Source organism: Dendrobates tinctorius, unplaced genomic scaffold (assembly GCF_039654945.1).
Source record: "Dendrobates tinctorius isolate UK_male_01 unplaced genomic scaffold, ASM3965494v1 ptg000015l, whole genome shotgun sequence".
Classification (NCBI taxonomy): Eukaryota; Metazoa; Chordata; class Amphibia; order Anura; family Dendrobatidae; genus Dendrobates; species Dendrobates tinctorius.
Genome location: NW_027361683.1, coordinates 44,036,451 through 44,054,628, shown reverse-complemented (window position 1 = coordinate 44,054,628; position 18,178 = coordinate 44,036,451). Strand labels below are relative to the sequence as shown.

Here is an 18,178-nt window from a genome sequence, read left to right as displayed (position 1 = left end):
GTTATAGGTTTCCTACTTTTCAACAGGGTGGAGACTAACCCTGGTGAGAATCCCTGGCGACTCAGTAGCGCCCTCTCAAAATCCAGGCTGCCAGATGGAAGCCCCCCCCCACCTGAGAGTGGACCACCGGTCCCTGGGAGAGTAGGTCTGGAACCTCTGGTAAGATCCATGGATCCGTCACTGACATGAGTCCCAGAAGGGAGAACCAAGGTCTCCTTGGCCAAAACGGAGCTATAAGAATTATTCTTGCTCGATCCTCCCCGATTTTCCGGACTACTACGGGGATCTTTGTTATCAGGGGTGAACTTCTAGGGTATTTGTAGGGCATCTACTGCGAAGGGATTTTCTTTTGAATTCAGTGAGCAGAACTTCCTGACCCCGCTGTTGCGTGAGGTGGCGAACAGGTCTATTTCTGGTTTGCCCCAAGCCTGAACTATATGTTGGAAAACTTGGGGGTTTAGGGACCATTCCCCCTGTCTTGGGTGTCTGCGACTCAGGAATTCTGCTTGTGTATTTTCGACACCCCTTATATGCAGTGCCGTGTTGGACAACAGATCTTGTCCAGCTAACTGGAAAAGTAGATTTGGTATTTTCATGAGGCCCCGAGATCTCTTTCCCCTCCCCCGGTGGTTGATGTAAGCTACCACTGCACGATTGCCCGTCATGACTCGGGTGTAGCGGCCCCGAAGCAAGGGGAGAAAAAGTTTCACGGCTTTCTCTACTGCCCATAGTTCTTTTACATTTGAACCGTGATCCTTTTCTAGTGAGGACCAGGTTCCCTGTATCGAGTGGGATCTCAGGTGTGCTCCCCACCCTGTGCCACTTGCGTCGGTTGTAATGAGGTCCTCGATTGGTTTCTGCCACGGGACACCAGCTGTTAGATGCTCTTCTATAGTTCACCAGAGTAGGGAGTTTCTTACCTCCATGGAGGGACATAGTTCGCCCTATAAACGCCCTTTCAATTGTTTCTGTGCTGACAGAACTTCCCACTGCAGTTGTCTTAAGTGGTACTGTGCCCACGCTACCGCGGGTATGCATGATGTCAACGAGCCTAAAAGGGACATTGCGTTCCTCAGTGTTATAGCTGGCCTTTGTATTGCTGTGCAAGCTAGGCCCCTTATTCTAGTCACATTGTTTCCTGGTAGGAGGCAGCGCTGTCGCTCGGAGTCCAGTATTAGCCCTAGGAAGGATTGCACCTTTACTGGTGTTAGTCCCGACTTGGTGATGTTTACTATCCATCCTAGCCTTAGTAACGTTAATATCACTTCCTTCACTTGGTGTGTGCAATGGGTCTCCGACCTCCCTATGACAAGAAAGTCGTCCAGGTATGGGACGATCACCATGTCCCGGGAACGAAGAAATGACATTACCTTAGCCATCACCTTGGTGAAGACTCTGTGGGCTGTAGACAGGCCGAACGGAAGAGCTGCGTATTGGTAGTGTTTGACCTGACCTTGGACATAGAGCCCTACTACTCTCAAGTACTTTTGATACCCCCGGTGGATTGGGATATGATAGTAGGCATCTTTTAAGTCTATCACTGCCATGAGGCAGTGCTGGAACAGGATTTTTGTGGCCGTATTGATTGACTCCATTTTGAAGGAGCAATTGTCTACCCACTAATTGAGCCTCCTCAGATTAACTATGGTCCTCCAAGAGCCGTCTGGTTTTTGTATTAAAAAGAGGGGGGAGTAGAAGCCCCTTTCCTTCTTCTTGAACTGGGACCCCCTGTAAGACTCGTTTTTGCACTAGTCCCAAGACTTCCGTCTCCAGGGTCAGTTGTTGCTCTTGGGCTTTCCTTTGGGGTGTCATTATAAAGGTTCGCCTGGGCGGACGGGTGAATTTTATTTATTTATTTTTTAAACTGTCCTTGATTATGCTCAGGACCCATGTACTGGGGGAGATATTTTGCCCAGGCAGGAAGGAAGAGAAAAAGTCCTCCCCCTACCTCCGACCTGATGTCATTGGGGAGATTTTTTTGGAGGAAGTAGAGGGCCCTTTAAACATATAGCCCGATCCTCTCCTTCTTTTAAAGTCCTAATTTTTCCTATATCCCGTGGGATGACCCCTGCCACATGCCCCAAAATTTGCTCTAGTTTTTTCCCGAAGAGGAACTGGCCGTCACATGGAATGGAACACAGTCTATGTTTTGATGGCAAATCCCCCGGACTCCCTTTAAGCCTCCGGGTTTGCCTTGTTGCATTTGATAAGCTTGCCGCTCTAGCTGTTAACATCGCGGCATCTGCTGAGGTATCTGCTAGGAAAGCCACTGCTCTGTGTACCAGTGTCAGATTAGACAGTATTTCGTCCCTAGGAACTTTATCCCTGATCTGGTCCTCTATTTGTTGTAGCCAGGCCATGAGGGCGCGAGCGGTACTAGTACCAGATATTGCTGGTTTTTATCCACCTGCCGATGCTTCCTGGATATGTTTCAGGAAACCATCTGCTTTTTTATCAAGCGGGTCTTTCAGCACGCCAGAGTCCTCTAATGGTATAAATACTTTTTTTGAGGATTTAGCTACGGCACCATCAATCTTTGGGATTTTTTCCCAGGTTTCTGAGTCTTTTTAAATGGGTACCACCTTTTTGATGTAGAACGTAAGGCACCCGACCTCTCAGAGTTTTGCCCATTCCCTGTCAATTAAGGCCTTTATCTTATCATTTACAGGGAAGGTGCGTTTTTTTTTTCCCTTTTCCTCCAGTCCTCCAAACATAACCTCCTCCCATAATTTAGGAGACTTTTACTCCTTAAGGCCCATTGTAGACCTGACAGTTTTGACCAGCTTTTCCACGTCCTCTGTTTTGGAAACACGGACGGCCCCCTATATCTCTGTCTGAGGAGGCTTCTGAGGACTGAGTAGAGGAAGAGGAGGTGGAGGGGGACAGGGATTTTTCACGGCCTTTTTGCACTAGCGAGGCCTCTGAGTCCCTTGTACGGCTTCTTTTATTCGCCCTTTTAAGGGCTGCCTTTAGGGAGCTTTTCACCTCCTCTTGTATTATAGCCCTAAGGCTAGTCACCAAATCAGGGATTTCATCCCGTATGGCTTTGTTTATACAGTCAGCGCAGAGATCTTTCTGCCACTGACCTGCCAGCGGGTGTCTGCATAGGGTGCATGCTCTATTTTTGCCGCTAGCAACCCCTAGTGATCAAACAGAAAAATTGGAACCCCGTTACCATAAGGGTGACATTCACGTAGATCACTCACCACCGCTGTCAATCAAGGGTACCGATCTCGGAGGCTCCTCAGATGCACTCGTGACGCTTTTTCTGGACGTCTCAGAGTCATGCCGGTCGTGTTTACAACTGCCGCTCCCACCACTTGAGCGGCTACTTCTGGTATGCTGGCGGCTCGGCACTGCATCTGGCGAGAGCTTTTGCTGCTGCTGTCGCTGCTCTCTTGCCCCACTTGCCTTGTGAAGTTTTCTGGGCATGAGTGCGTCTTCTGTGGTCATCCCTCTATCCGAGAGGGATCCACTGCACTCTCAAGCCTCCTCTGGTGCCCATTCACAGCCCCTCACCCCTTCTGCCACGCCGCCGGGATGATCTTTTGCCGGCCAGCGTTTTCCCCATGGGCGCCGCCATCTTGGATCCCGGCACCACCCCTACGTCACACGGGCACGCCCATTCCCAGCGTGCCTTGAGCGTGACGTCAGAGGGGAGCGACCCAGGAACGGCCGCCCCTCCTGGATCTCCTGGACATCGGCAGAGGGGGGAGGGCGGCGCGGCAGCCATGGAAGAGCCCCTGGACCCCTGACCATGCTGCGCTGACGCCCGCTCGGACACTGAGCCCCCGGGGGACCCGCGGACGGCGCTTCCATCCCCGAGGCCCAGCGCACAGGTTCTGCCTGATCTTCCACGCTGGCATGGGGGTGGGCAGGTACAGACATCTTGACACGCCGTCTTCAGCACACGGGTCCCTGTCAGGACAGGAAACCCAACTGAAGCGAGGGAGAGGTACTGCCCCTTTTATCTTCAGTAGGGTTCCTGTCCTGGCTGGGCGGATCCCCTCTCTCATGTGTGCCGTCATGGGAGACAGGAAAAAAATTGAGATTTTAATTTCTCCAACAAAAATTTTCTTTTAGCATCAATTTTTTCATTTTCACATGGGCAACAGGATAAAATGGATCCTAAAATTTGGTGGGCAATTTCTCCTGAGTATACAGATACCTCATATGTGGTCATAAACCACTGTTTGGGCACACGGCAGGGCCCGGAAGGGAAGGAGCGCCATTTGACATTTTGAATGGAAAATTGGCTCCAATCGTTAACGGACACCATATCGTGTTTGGAGAACCCCCGTATGCCTAAACATTGGAGCTCCCCCAAAAGTGACCCCATTTTGGAAACTAGACCCCCCCAAGGAACATAATAATAATAATAATAATAAGAATAATTTTTATTTCTATAGCGCCGACATATTCCGCAGCACTTTATATTTCAGAGGGGACTTGTACAGACAATAGACATTACAGCATAACAAGAGTCACATAGATCATAACAGATACCAAGAGGAATGAGGGCCCTGCTCGCAAGCTTACAATCTATGAACCTAGATGTGTGGTGAGCACTTTGAACCCCCAAGTGCTTCACAGAAGTTTATAGCGCAGAGCAGTGAAAATAAAAAATAATTTTTTTTCCCCTCAAATTATTTTTTAGCCAGCTATTTTTTTATTTTCACAAGGCTAACAGGATAAATTGGACAACAAAAGTTGTTGTCCAGTTTGTCCTGAGTACGCTGGTACCCCATATGTGGGGGGGAACCACTGTTTGGGTGCATGAGAGAGCTCAGAAGAGAAGGAGCGCCATTTTGGAATGCAGACTTTGATGAAATGTTCTGCGGGCGTTAGGTTGCGTTTGCAGAGCCCCTGATGTGTCTAAACAGTAGAAACCCCCCACAAGTGACCCCATTTTGGAAACTAGACCCACCAAGGAGTTTATCTAGATGTGTGGTGAGCATTTTGAACCCCCAAGTGCTTCACAGAAGTTTATAACACAAAGCAGTGAAAATAAAAAAAAATTTCCCTCAAAAAATGATTTTTTTTAGCCAGCTATTTTTTATTTTCACAATGCTAACAGGAGAAATTGGACCCCACAAGTTGTTGTCCAGTTTTTCCTGAGTACGCTGGTACCCCACATGTGGGGGGGGAACCACTGTTTGGGCACACGTCAGGGCTCGGAAGGGAAGTAGTGACGTTTTGAAATGCCAACTTGATGGAATGGTCTGCGGGCGTCACGTTACGTTTGCAGAGCCCCTGATGTGCCTAAACAGTAGAAAACCCCCCACAAGTGACCCCATTTTGGAAACTAGACCCCTCAAGGAACTTATCTAGATGTGTGGTAAGCACTTTGATACCCCAAGTGCTTCATAGAAGTTTCTAACGCAGAGGTGTGAAAATAAAAAAATCATTTTTTTTCCTCAAAAAATTATTTTTTAGCCCGCAATTTTTTTTATTTTCACAAGGCTAACAGGATAAATTGGACCACAAAAGTTGTTGTGCAATTTTTCCTGATACCCCATATGTGGGAGTAAACCACTGTTTGGGCACAAGTCGGGGCTGGGAATGGAGGGAGCACAGTTTGACTTTTTGAACGCAAAATTGGCTGGAATAAATGGTGGCGCCATGTCGCGTTTGGAGACCCTGTGATGTGCCTAAACAGTGGAAACCCCTCAATTTCAACTCCAATCCTAACCACACCCCTAACCCCAACACACCTCTAACCCTAACCCCAACCCCAACCCACCCCTAATCCTAATTTTAACCCTAATTCCAACCTTAACCCTAATTCCACCCCTAACCCTAATGGAAAAATAAAAATAATTTCTTTATTTTATTATTTGTGCCTACCTATGGGGGTGATAAAGGGGGAATTTATTTACTTTTTTTATTTTGATCACTGTGAAAGTATCGGAAGCTGGGGGGAGCAGATCATGAAAGAGTCAGCAAATCGCCGCTGTCATTGGGTGGGGCGGAGGGCAGATCGCCCGTTAGCCGGTGGGAGGGGTCGGGTCGGTGTCTCCAGCCATGTCCGGTGCTACTGCAGCATCGGCTGGATTGTAACATTTCATCAAATTTCATTGATGAATTATTATTATCAATCTGATTAGCTGTTAAAAGTGAAACAGCCGATCAGAGAGATCGCAGCCACAGGGGGGGCGAAGTACAAAGCCCCCTGTACTTGCGGGTCGGGTGACCTTTCATTGACCCCGGTCACCCGATCCGCAGGGGGGCTTTCAAGTCATGACACAGCATATGCGTCATTGGTCGGATTGGCACCTACTTTCATGACACATATGCTGTGTCACTGGTCGGGAAGGGGTTAAAGAGAAATTAATATTCACAGTTCTCCACGCCCATAGTCCCTCCCACCTCTTGGCCCCGGCTTCAGTGCATAGAGGTCGATGGGATTATGGGAGTGGGGAGCAATGAGTATTCAACTCTCTTTAGCTGCGGGCACAGGAGTTAGCTGCAGCAGACGACTCCGGCCTCCTGTGGCCCGCTCCTCCGCAGCTGTCCCTCCCCCACCAGCCACAGTAACATCCGAACTATAAGACACACCTCCCATTTTCATCCAAATTTTTGTAGGAAAAAAGTGAATCTTATAGTCCGAAAAATAAAATGCAGAATATTGAGGGGAAAAAAATGAAATCATCACCTGCAGCAGGCAGGCGTCGACGCTGCAGCATGATCACATGTGTAAAGTGCATTTAATTCTTTTATCTGATGCTATAAATTCATTTAAAAAAAAAAAAAAAAAAAGCACCTCAAAATGACAGTGTCAACTTGCTAGAATAAAAAAAAGCAGCCTCCACTAAGATGGCGCCGGCCGCACCTGCACAGTAGCATCTATTTGCGAAACCATAGATGCTACGGCGCAGGCGGCACCATCTTGGAGGAGGCAATTTTTTTTTTTTCTCTAGCAAGATAGCTGCTACTGCGCAGGCAGCGCTATTGAATTGCCGATAGTTGCCACTGTGCAGGCGCGGCAGGCGCCATTTTGAGACACTTTTTTTAATAAATTTATTTACAGAGTCTCAAAATGGCGCAGACCGTACCTGCGCAGTGGCAGCTATCGGCGATCCAATAGCTGCTACTGTGCAGGCAGTGCCATCTTGCTAGAGAAAAAAAAAATGTCTCCTCCAAGTGGAAGCCATTTTTTTTTCCTTTAGCAAGATGGCACCGCCATTTTCAGATGCTATTCTTTTTACAACTTTATAGCAACACATAAAAGAAGTAAATGCACTTTACAAATGTGATCATGCAGAAGCACAGGTGCCGCTGCCCGCCTGCTGCAGCTGTTTTTATTTTTTTAAATTCTCTCCATATATATATTATGTAAAATAGGGGACAGCTCAGTGACCTGTCAGAAGCCATACACATGAATACTCCACCCACCCAAAGGCCACCCCGGAGCACGAGCATATCAAGTCAATAATGAAAAATAGGTATTAGACCTACCGGTAATGATGTTTCCAGGAGTCCATCATGACAGCACCATGGAGGACGTCCTCCTCCTCCTTACAGGGACAGGAAAGCACACGAGAGGTTAAAAGGCCCCGTCCCACCCCTTTCCCTCAGTGACTTAACAAGAACCACAGCGTGGATAATGCTATAACTCTTTTAATGGTATCATCATATTACATCATATGACATAACTTAACAAAACATAACATAACAGGGAGGGAACTACCCGTGCTGTCAGGATGGACTCCTGGAAACATCATTACCGGTAGGTCTAATACCTATTTTCCAGGACGTCCCCCTGACAGCACCATGGAGAGTACCAAAGCACCTCCTCAGGGTGGGATCACCGCCTGGAGAACTTTTCTCCCAAATGCGGTATGTTGGCCTGATAGCACGTCAAGTTTGTAGTGCTTGCAAAATGTATTCAGGCTGGCCCAGGTTGCCGCTCTATAAATTTGCTCGACTGAGGCGCCTGCGTGCTCGGCCCAGGAGGCTGAAACTGCCCTAGTAGAGTGGGCCCTTAAGGTATCTGGTGGGTTGGCGCCTTCCGACCTAGTAGGCGTCTGAAATTACTGATGTGATCCATCTTGCGAAGGACGCCTTAGAGGCTTTTCTCCCCCTATTTTTACCCCCGAAGAGGATGAACAAGTTTGAGTCAATACGCCAGTCATTGGTGGCCTCTAGATAGCTTATAACTGCCCGTCTTACGTCTAGGGAGTGGAGACGCTGTTCTTTCTCATTGCGGGGATTGCTGCAGAAGGATGGTAGCACTATCTCCTGATTTATATTCTGGTAAGAGGCTACCTTGGGAATAAAAGCCGGATCTAATCCTAAGGTTATATGATCGTCTCTGATCTGGAGATATGGATCCTTGGTGGACAGGGCCTGGATCTCCCCTATTGTTTTGGCCGTGGTGATGGCTACGAGGAAAGCCGTCTTTCGAGAGAGAGTCGATATGGACATTCTATCACTAGGCATGTAGGGGTCCCTACATAGAGATCTGAGTACCAGGCCGAGGTTCCAGGGCAGGGTGAGCTGCTTAATTGTGGGGCGAAGACGCTGCGTGGCCTTTATGAATCTTACCACCCAAGTATGGGAGGCTAAAGGGTAGTCGAAGAAGGCGCTCAAAGCCGAGATCTGGACCTTTAACGTGCTAGGTTTAAGCCCCTTATTATATCCCGACTGCAGAAAGTCTAGGACACTAGGGAGGTCAGGGGTACCTGCCGAGAGGTCGGACCTGCCACCTTCCAGGCAGAATCTCTTCCATATTTTTCTGTAGATTGCGGATGTTACCGGTTTCCTGCTGGCCAGTAGAGTGGATATGACCTGCTCAGATAAGCCCTTTGCTCTCAGGATGTCCCTTTCAGGATCCATGCCGAGAGGCGTAGCCTTGCTGGGTCTGGATGGCGAATCGGCCCCTGGTGGATAATATCTCCCTTCAGGGGTAGCTCGACTGGGTTTCCTACTGCCATGGCTCCTAGCAGCGGAAACCAGCTTCTCTTTGGCCAGTATGGCACTATTAATATCACCGATGCGCGGTCCTCGCAGATCTTCCTGAGTACCGCCGGTATCAGCGCCAGTGGCGGGAATGCATACAAGAGGGGTTCCGTCCAGGCCTGGCTCAGGGCATCTACTTCTTCCGGGTGATCTGCTGGGTTCAAGGAGTAGAATCTAGCGACCTTTGAGTTCTTCCGGTTTGCAAACAGGTCTATACTGGGGGTTCCCCAACGCTGACAAAGCTGATGGAAGATTTCTTCGTTTAGCTCCCACTCTGTCGGGCTGACCCGTCGTCTGCTTAGATAGTCTGCTACTACGTTCTGAGAACCCTCTAGGTGGATTGCCGTTATGGAGAGGACCACCTCTTCTGCCCAGGTGAATATTCGACCTGCGAGTGCCTGGAGTGGTCGATGTCTCGGACCTCCCTGGTGTTTCAGGAATGAGACTGCCGTTGTGTTGTCGGACAATATCCGGACATGTCGATTTCTCACTACCGACCGGTTCTGACGCAGGGCTTCCCAGACCGCATAGAGCTCCCTGAAGTTGGAGGATCTGCTTCTGATGCTGACCGGCCATCTTCCTTGAAAAATTCTCCCTTCTACGTGGGCTCCCCATCCCCACGTACTGGCGTCTGTGGTGATTACCACGTACGGCAAAGTTGTCCATAGCACGCCACCTGTAAGTTCTGGGGCTGTATCCACCACCTCAGGGATCTTCTTACTGTGTCTGGTAAGAATATGGGCCCGTCGAGAGAATCGTGACGCCTGTTCCATCCTGCGAGGATTTCCTTTTGCAGGGACCTCGAATGGGACTGGGCCCATCTGACGCATGGAATGCAAGCAGTCATCAGACCCAGAACTTCCATTGCACCTCTTATGGAGGAGCGGTGTCTCAGTAGTCCCTTGACTCTGTCTTGAATTGTCTGCTGCTTTTTTCTCGGTAGCCGGGATATTCTGTCTCTTGAATCCAGAAGGACTCCCAGGAAGATCTTCCAGCTTTCTGGTTTTAGGTCTGACTTCTGGTCGTTGATCAGCCACCAGAGATACTCCAGTGTTCTGATCGTTCGGCTTCTGTCCTGGATGAGCCTCTCTTCTGATCCTGTGACTAGGAGAAAGTCGTCTAGATACGGTATTATAATGACTCCCTGCTTTCTCAGGTAGGCTACCACCTCTGCTACCAGCTTTGTAAATATTCGGGGGGGCCGAAGCCAGCCCGAACGGAAGGCACTGGAACTGGAAGTGGCAGGTCCGGGAAGGTAGACTGATTGCGAATCTTAATAGGCTTTGAGATGCGGGATGGATGGGGACCTGATAGTATGCACTCTTCAGGTCCAGAGTACACATGACAGCATCCCTGTCTATAAGTTGAATTGCTGAGCGTATTGATTCCATTCGAAACCTTTTGTATACCACCCAAGCATTTAGGGGTTTTAAGTTTATAATTGTTCTGGCCTCGCCAGATGGTTTTGTAATGGAGAATAGGGAAGAGTAATGACCTTTTCCCCTCTCCTGCTGCGGAACTGGCACTATGACCTCTGACCGGAGCAGGTCCTGTAGGTCTGCCCACATGGTAGAGTCTTCCGGGACTACGGTGGGGGCGATGTATCTGTCGGGGGGAGGGGAATAACATTCTATGCTGTACCCTTCTGTGATGGTTCTGAGGACCCACCGGTTCTGGGTTACCTGGCGCCACCTTGCTGCGAATCGTCGCAGTCTTCCCCCGACACCTATGGCGTCATTGCCTTCTAGACCTGGAGGATGACGCAAAAAGAGGGGCCTTGCTTCTCCCCCCTTGGCTCTGAGTGTTTCTAAAGGAGCCCCTGTTGGATCTACCCTGGCTCCTAAAATCGGTCTGTCTCCTGAAAAAGGACCCTCTACGAAAGGACTGGGGACGCTTGGGTTTTCCTTCTGGAAACCCCTTGTTTTTGTCAGACACCTGCTCTAGGATGCTATCTAGAGCTGGCCCGAACACCCTTGAGCCTGAAAAAGGGATGGAGCAAAGCTTTGCCTTTGAAGCGTTATCCCCAGACCAAGACTTCAGCCAATCCGCTCGCCTAGCTACGTTGGAAAGGGAGCCGTTTCTGGCTGCGAATCTTACTGATTCGGCCGATGTAGCTGAAAGGAACGCAGTGGCTGATTTCATCAGAGGGAGGGAAGCTAGGATCTCAGATCTAGGGGTCTTGTTGGATAAATGCTCTTCCAACTGCCCCACCCATAGGAACATGGACCTGGCCACTGAGGTGGCTGCTATGTTAACCTTAGTAAGGGCAGCTGCCGATTCCCATGTTCTCTTTAACAGAATATCCGCCTTCCGATCCATCGGGTCTCTGAGACTTGATGAGTCCTTGAAGGGGATGGCGTTTTTTTTTGGTTACCCTAGCTACAGGAACATCGATTTTAGGAATTTCCTCCCACAATCGTGTTTCCTCTGGGTCAAAGGGCAGTCGGCTCTTAAAGTCCCGAGACAGTACAAGTCGCCGTTCTGCCTCTTTCCATTCTTCCATTGTCTAAATGTGTTCGATTACGGGGAACACAGTTTGTTTCCGAGCGACCAGTCCCCCAAACATCAGGTCCTGTCGGGACTGCGGTTTTGGAACATCCTCTACCTGCATGGTGTTCCTTACCGCCTGCACCAAGTCCTCGGTGTCCTCTAACTTAAACAGGTATTTCCTGCCTTGGTCCCTCCTGTCAGTCGGGATCTCCCCCTCCTCGGGATCCGAGTTCCGGGGGTCTGACCCTTCAGGCGAACTTGTCTCCGAGGCTAGCTCCATCTCCCACCTCGGCCGCTTCCGGCTTGGCCCCGGACTAGGGGACTGCTGCCGTGAGAGACTGGATCTGGAGGCCTGTACTTCCTCCCGAATCAAGGATCGCATCTCGGCCAGGAGGGACGGCTGCTCGTCTCTTACGACCCTTGACTTGCAGGGTCCGCAGAGAGTCTTGGTATAGTTGTCTGGCAGCTTTACCCTGCAAACCGGGCATCTGACAGACTTAGATGTGGCCTTTACAGAGTCCTTAACCTCTGTCGGGGGGGGCTGGGGTACCCTTCTCCTGTACGATACAGAACAGGGATAGTCGGGTCAGTTGTCCTGGGCTGCGGGGAAGGCCGTGTGGGGGTTGGATTGCGCCAGGCGCACTTACCCCTCTGTCGGCTGACGCCTCTGGGTCCATACCAGTGAAGCAGCTGTTGCCTGCGGTGAGCTGCTAGCGTGCGGTGAACTCCTGGTCTGCGGCGAGCTGCTGGCGTGCGGCGGGCTGCTGGCGTCCCAGGCTGCTGGCGCGCTGTTTCCAAATCGGCGCGTGACGTCATCGCCGCGCGCCGGCCCCTTCCGCTTCCTGTTCTGAAGCCCCGCCCCCCCGAGCGTCTTGCAATGGCGGCGCCCATTGCAGGGACCCGGCTCCAGCTGCCCCGGGATCTCTCTCGCCGGCGCCCACACCGCCGGCTGCGTGCGGGGCAAGCGCTTCCAGCCGCAACTGCCGCGCGGCCTGGATTTGAGAGCCTCTCACCGGGAGGAGCGGCTTCCTCCAGGAGCGACGTCCTGCTCCTGGCTTTGGGGCAGAGGGACTCCCCCCCCGGGAAGTGTCGGCCCTGGGCATCATGACAGGGGGAAGGATTGGACCGGCCGCCCGATCCCCCTGCGCCCTCGGGTAATCTTCCTGCTCCTCTCGTATGTCCCTCCGTGCAGGGACAGGAAAGACACTGAGGGAAAGGGGTGGGACGGGGCCTTTTAACCTCTCGTGTGCTTTCCTGTCCCTGTAAGGAGGAGGAAGACGTCCTCCATGGTGCTATCAGGGGGACGTCCTGGAAATAAAGATTAATCCCTTAACCCCCAAGGGTGGTTTGCACGTTCATGACCGGGCCAATTTTTACAATTCTGACCACTGTCCCTTTATGAGGTAATAACTCTGGAACGCTTCCATGGATCCTGGTGATTCTGACATTGTTTTCTCGTGACATATTGTACTTCATGCTAGTGGTAAAATTTCATTCATATAACTTGCGTTTATTTGTGAAAAAAAAACGGAAAGTTGGCGAAAATTTTGAAAATTTCGCAATTTTCCAACTTTGAATTTTTATGCATTTAAATCACAGAGATACGGCACTCAAAAAACTTAATAAGTAACATTTCCCACATGTTTACTTTACATCAGCACAATTTTGGAACCCAAATTTTTCTTAAGAAGTTATAAGGGTTAAAAGTTGACCAGCGATTTCTCATTTTTGCAACACCATTTTATTTTTATGGACCACATCACATTTGAAGCCACTTTGAGGGGTCTATATGATAGAAAATACCCAAAAGTGACACCATTCTAAAAACCGCACCCCTTAAGGTGCTCAAAACCACATTCAAGAAGTTTATTAACCCTTCAGGTGCTTCACATGAAATTTTTGAATATTTAAAAAAAAAAAAAAATGAACATTTAACTTTTTTTCACAAAAAAAAATACTTCAGGTTCAATTTTTTTTATTTTACCAAGGGTAACAGGAGAAATTGGACTGCAAAAGTTATTGTGCAGTCTGTCCTGAGTACGCTGATACCTGATATGTGGGGGGGAACCACTGTTTCGGCGCATGGCAGAGCTCAGAAGGGAAGGAGCGCCGTTTGACTTTTTCAATGCAAAATTGGCTAGAATTCAGATCGGACACCATGTCACGTTTGGAGAGCCCCTGATGTACCTAAACAGTGGAAACCCCCCACAAGTGACTCCATTTTGGAAACTAGACCCCCCAAGGAACTTATTTAGATATGTGGTGAGAACTTTGAACCATCAAGGGCTTCACAGAAGTTTATAACATACAGCGGTACAATTAAAAAATCATTTTTCCACAAAAATGATCTTTTCACCCCCAATTTTTATTTTCCCAAGGGTAACAGGACCCTAAAAGTTATTGTGCAATTTGTCCTGAGTACGCTGATACCCCATATGTGGGTGTAAACGACTATTTGGGCGCATAGCAGAGCTCAGAAGGGAAGCAGCGCCAATTGACTTTTTTGGCTGGAATGGAGATCGGACACCATGTCACGATTGGAAAACCCCTGATGTACCAAAGCAGTGGAAACCCCCCCATAAGTGACACCATTTTGGAAACTAGACCCCCTAAGGAACTTATCTAGATGGTGGTGAGCACTTTGAACCCCCAACGGCTTCACAGAAGTTTATAATGCCCGGGCATGAAAATAAAAAAATCGTATTTTTTCCACAAACATGATCATTTAGTCCCCAATTTTTTTATTTTCCCAAGGGTAACAGGAGAAATTGGACCCCAAAAGTTGTTGTCCAATTTGTCCTGAGTACGCTGATACCTCATATGTGGGAGAAAACTACTGTATGGGCACACGTCGGGGCTCGGAATGGAAGTAGTGATGATTTGGAATGCAGACTTTGAAGGAATGGTCTGCGGGTGTCATGTCGTGTTTGGAGAGCGTCTGATGTGCCTAGACTGTTTAAACTCCCCACAAGTGACCCCATTTTGGAAACTAGACCCCCCCACGGAACTTACCTAGATGTGTGGTGAGCACTTTGAACCCCCAAGTGCTTCAACAGAAGTTTATAACGCCCGGGCGTGAAAATAAAAGAATCATTTTTTTTCCACAAAAATGATATTTTTGCCCCCAATTTTTTATTTTCCTAAGGGTAACAGGAGAAATTGGATCCCAAAAGTTGTTTTGCAATTTGTCCTGAGTAGGCTGATATCCCATATGGGGGGGTAAAATACTGTTTGGGCGCATGGCAGAGCTTGGAAGGGAAGGAGCACCGTTTGACTTTTTCAACGCAGAATTGGCTGGAATTGAGATGAGACGCAATGTTGCATTTGGAGAGCACCTGATGTGCCTAAATAGTGGAAACCCCCCAATTCTAACTCCAACCCTAACCCCAACACACCCCTAACCCTAATCTCAGCCCTAGCCCTAACGAACACCAAGCCCGAGGGGGACCCGTGGACTGCGCTTCCAGATGCCCGACGGCCAGTGCTACAAGTATGGAACCTGTTCTTCCCGCGCCGGGATGGACCCGGGACCTTTCTCCCATGACTGGCATCGCCGCCGTACGGGATTCACATCCAGGACAGGAACCCAACTGAAGCGGGCGAGAGGTACCGCCCCTTATATTTCGGTAGGTTCATGTCCTGGCGGGGCAGATCCCTCTCTCAGGTGTGCTGTCATCAGTGAAGGGAAAAGGGAGGACAGTGATAGCAGTCTTCAGCATCGGGCGCCTTGGAACAGCGCTAACAGTACCGCTGCTTCCTAGGCGTTGGTACGTGTTCACACCGATGACAACCGATGTCATCCGTGTGTGGGATGTTTTTCGGTCAGTGCTGCTGTTAAAAAAATGGACGTCACCGGATTTTACCAATGGACACACGGACTGTGGAAACACACTGACGTGCACATACCCATTCACTTGAATGAGTCTACGTGTGTAAGTGTCTCTGGTGCGTGTGAAAACGGTCACATGTACTGGATACTCACGTGTGAAAGAGGCCTAAAAAGAGGATTTACATTAGGCAGGTTCCCAGCAATGAGAATCGCCTTATCGTTGCTGCCGGGTACACATGATTTGGCCAATTTATGCACTAAGTATTCTCAATTTTTGTTATTTTCCAGAGTAGTAATGTAAATCAAATTTCATATATTTCATGTTTGCATGCTGTAGCACTACAGAGTGCTATTTTTTTTGTTGGTTACATCTTAGCAATATACCACTACTTCTTTGCTATCCTACGCATTTGTGTATGTCCTAGCAATGATTTATATTATGCAATGCTTTAACAAGGAATTTATTGACGACTTTCCCTTAAAATGTTACTATAGGAGATGGCAAGCACTCCAATACGATACTTGATTCCAATAAAAAATAAACAAACAGTGGATACACAAATCTGAATTTTCCTACCAGATATCTCCTCATCCTTTTTGCCTCGGTCATCTCTGTTCATCTGTACTGTAGCAGTGAGTCCTGAGCCCCAGTCAATAGTACCATCTTCCATAGTCTCCTCTGATAAAGTCACCATAGATAGAGGCCCTTTAGATTAAAACAGCAGGTATTACCAAGACATGTGTGCCAGATATTTTCTGTTACAACCTATGCCATCTTCAGAAGCAACAAGGAGCTTCAAGCACGTAAATGCATACCTTCCCCTGTGGGTGGGCTCTGCACAACATTGCTCTGTCCGGGAACAGGGGCACGAGCACTACTAATGAGCAGATCGAACTTAGTGCTTCGGCATGTGTTGGTGCAGAGTTTCTCATGCTGATAAAAATCAATCTGGCCTGAATCCATCATTTTTCTGCAATGTAATGGGAATACTATTACCACAGAACTACATGAAATATGATAAAGATTCTTAGGAAAGTGTTCACAAACTCCTTACCGTAACATGACTCCTTCAAGGCGAATTGCTCTTTTCCAATCCTTTAAAGTTGATTTTCCAGCCAAATGAACAAAGTGCTTAGGGCTAATCAGCTGCTCATTAAACTAAATAAAGAAGGGTGAAAAAGGATAAAAAGCATTAATATCAGCAACTACGAGAAAAATAGGTTGAAATAAACGAGTAAAAAGTGCATATCTTTCCTATCCTAAAAGACAATTGTACATTGTGATAGAGCTGCTATATGTACTAAAGGGTACTATTTATCTTAATGGTTGTCTTTCCATTTTTAATCAATGATATGTGAAAAACACATTACATACTGAAGAAAAAAAAAAAAAAAAGACACTATCCATGCAGGTATACCCCGCTAAAGAGTTAGTCTCCAAGGGTTCTCACTTTTACAAAGGCAAGTAAATAAAAAGGGGGTCCTATAGATAATTTCTTCCACTAAATTACATTTTTAATGGGTGTAGAGGAGTAAAGAAAGCCATCTATTTCTATGTATGGAACAGTGGTGTGAGTGTATAGCCATCCATTCTGAAGAGCCGCATAGGTCGACATTGGTGGGATGGATTGGCAACTTGTGATGTTGGGATAACCCCTTTGAGCAATCTTTAACAGTAAAAATCATAAAATATATGTTATTTAGTATTTTCATACAACCCCCCCCAACAACAAAACCATTTCGAGAAATTTACCTTCACACACTTGACATTAATTCCAGGACATACAAATTTCTTCCAGAGTAAAACTGCCTTGCTGTCTCCACAAGTGATCGGATATGCAATGTCAATGTCATCACTCAAATCCACTGTGGAACCATCTACATGGAAATACAGTAACATACTTAATTGAAATGTTCCTCTTGTGAGTACAAGTGGATTAGTGTTCTTTTTCTTACCCAGTGTATCTCCCATCTTCAGAGTGTGAGTCTCCAATGATACAACAGCAGCGTTCGTGTCAGCCATCTCCTCATACATTCTGAATAAATACAGTAGAAGTTGTTATTAAGGTGAGGTCCATGATATAAAATAACAAAATAAATTGTTTATTTCGTACTGGCCTCAACTGTGCCTTATTGTTTACCCTGCAAAGCAGCTCACTATGGTTGGGAATCTGCTATGTGCATGTGTCCCATGAGAGCTTTCTATTGCAGACCTCCAACATTTCATTGTGGAAATCAGGGCTGTGGAGTCGGAGTCGGAGTCGTGGAGTCGGAGTCGGAGTTAGTTTTGGTTGGAGTCGGAGTCGGTAGAAATGTACCGACTCCAGCTTTAAAAAAAAAATGTATTAATATTTCATAATTGAAGTTTCATATGAATTTTATAAATGTTACTCAAATATATATGTTCTATCAAACTATGAACAACAGTGATAAGCAGTTCTGCTGGAGATAGAGACAATTTCTTACTTCTTGTGTGTCACTGTTCTCCACTGCCCTTATCTAATCTTATACTTGGTTAACCTCATGCTGCCCCAACCCCCCTACTTACAATGTATGAAACTGAAAGTGAAAATGTGTTGCAAATTCTTAGTAGTAAAGCTCCTCCTCTAGACTAGATCATACTAGGTGTGCGTCTTCCAAGCATCTCACAGCTGCCTGCTACTCAGAAGAGGAAGACTGTAAGAAGTATTATCCTTTCAACAAACTTTGCATCAGTTAACTGAGAGTACATGAGGAATAATAACAGTATTACTGACCACTATATCAGTTGTACGACCTGGCAATAATTTTGTACAATTGTTTTTAGGAAAAACAATTGTCATTTGGATTGTGAATGCAGAATTAAAAATCTGAGAATGTCAAAGAAGCATCACATTAAATCAGCTGTATTTGAACATT

The 18,178-nt window shown here is 47.7% G+C and overlaps 1 protein-coding gene across 3 annotated transcripts in view; it reads right to left on the bottom strand.

The window, feature by feature from the left end:
• Positions 1 to 18,178, bottom strand: part of GMEB1 (glucocorticoid modulatory element binding protein 1) — a 37,773-nt gene that overhangs the window by 8,609 nt on the left and 10,986 nt on the right. For 2 of the 3 annotated variants that reach the window (XM_073564094.1, XM_073564102.1), the window contains exons 3-7: positions 17,237 to 17,316; positions 17,034 to 17,158; positions 16,336 to 16,439; positions 16,097 to 16,251; positions 15,858 to 15,986 (exon numbers count right to left, since the gene is read on the bottom strand). In XM_073564094.1, the coding sequence (XP_073420195.1) occupies positions 15,858 to 15,986; positions 16,097 to 16,251; positions 16,336 to 16,439; positions 17,034 to 17,158; positions 17,237 to 17,316 (593 nt within the window). Of the gene's footprint in view, positions 1 to 15,857; positions 15,987 to 16,096; positions 16,252 to 16,335; positions 16,440 to 17,033; positions 17,159 to 17,236; positions 17,317 to 17,421; positions 17,608 to 18,178 lie in introns of all 3 variants that reach the window. The other variant, XM_073564109.1, reaches the window with a different exon arrangement.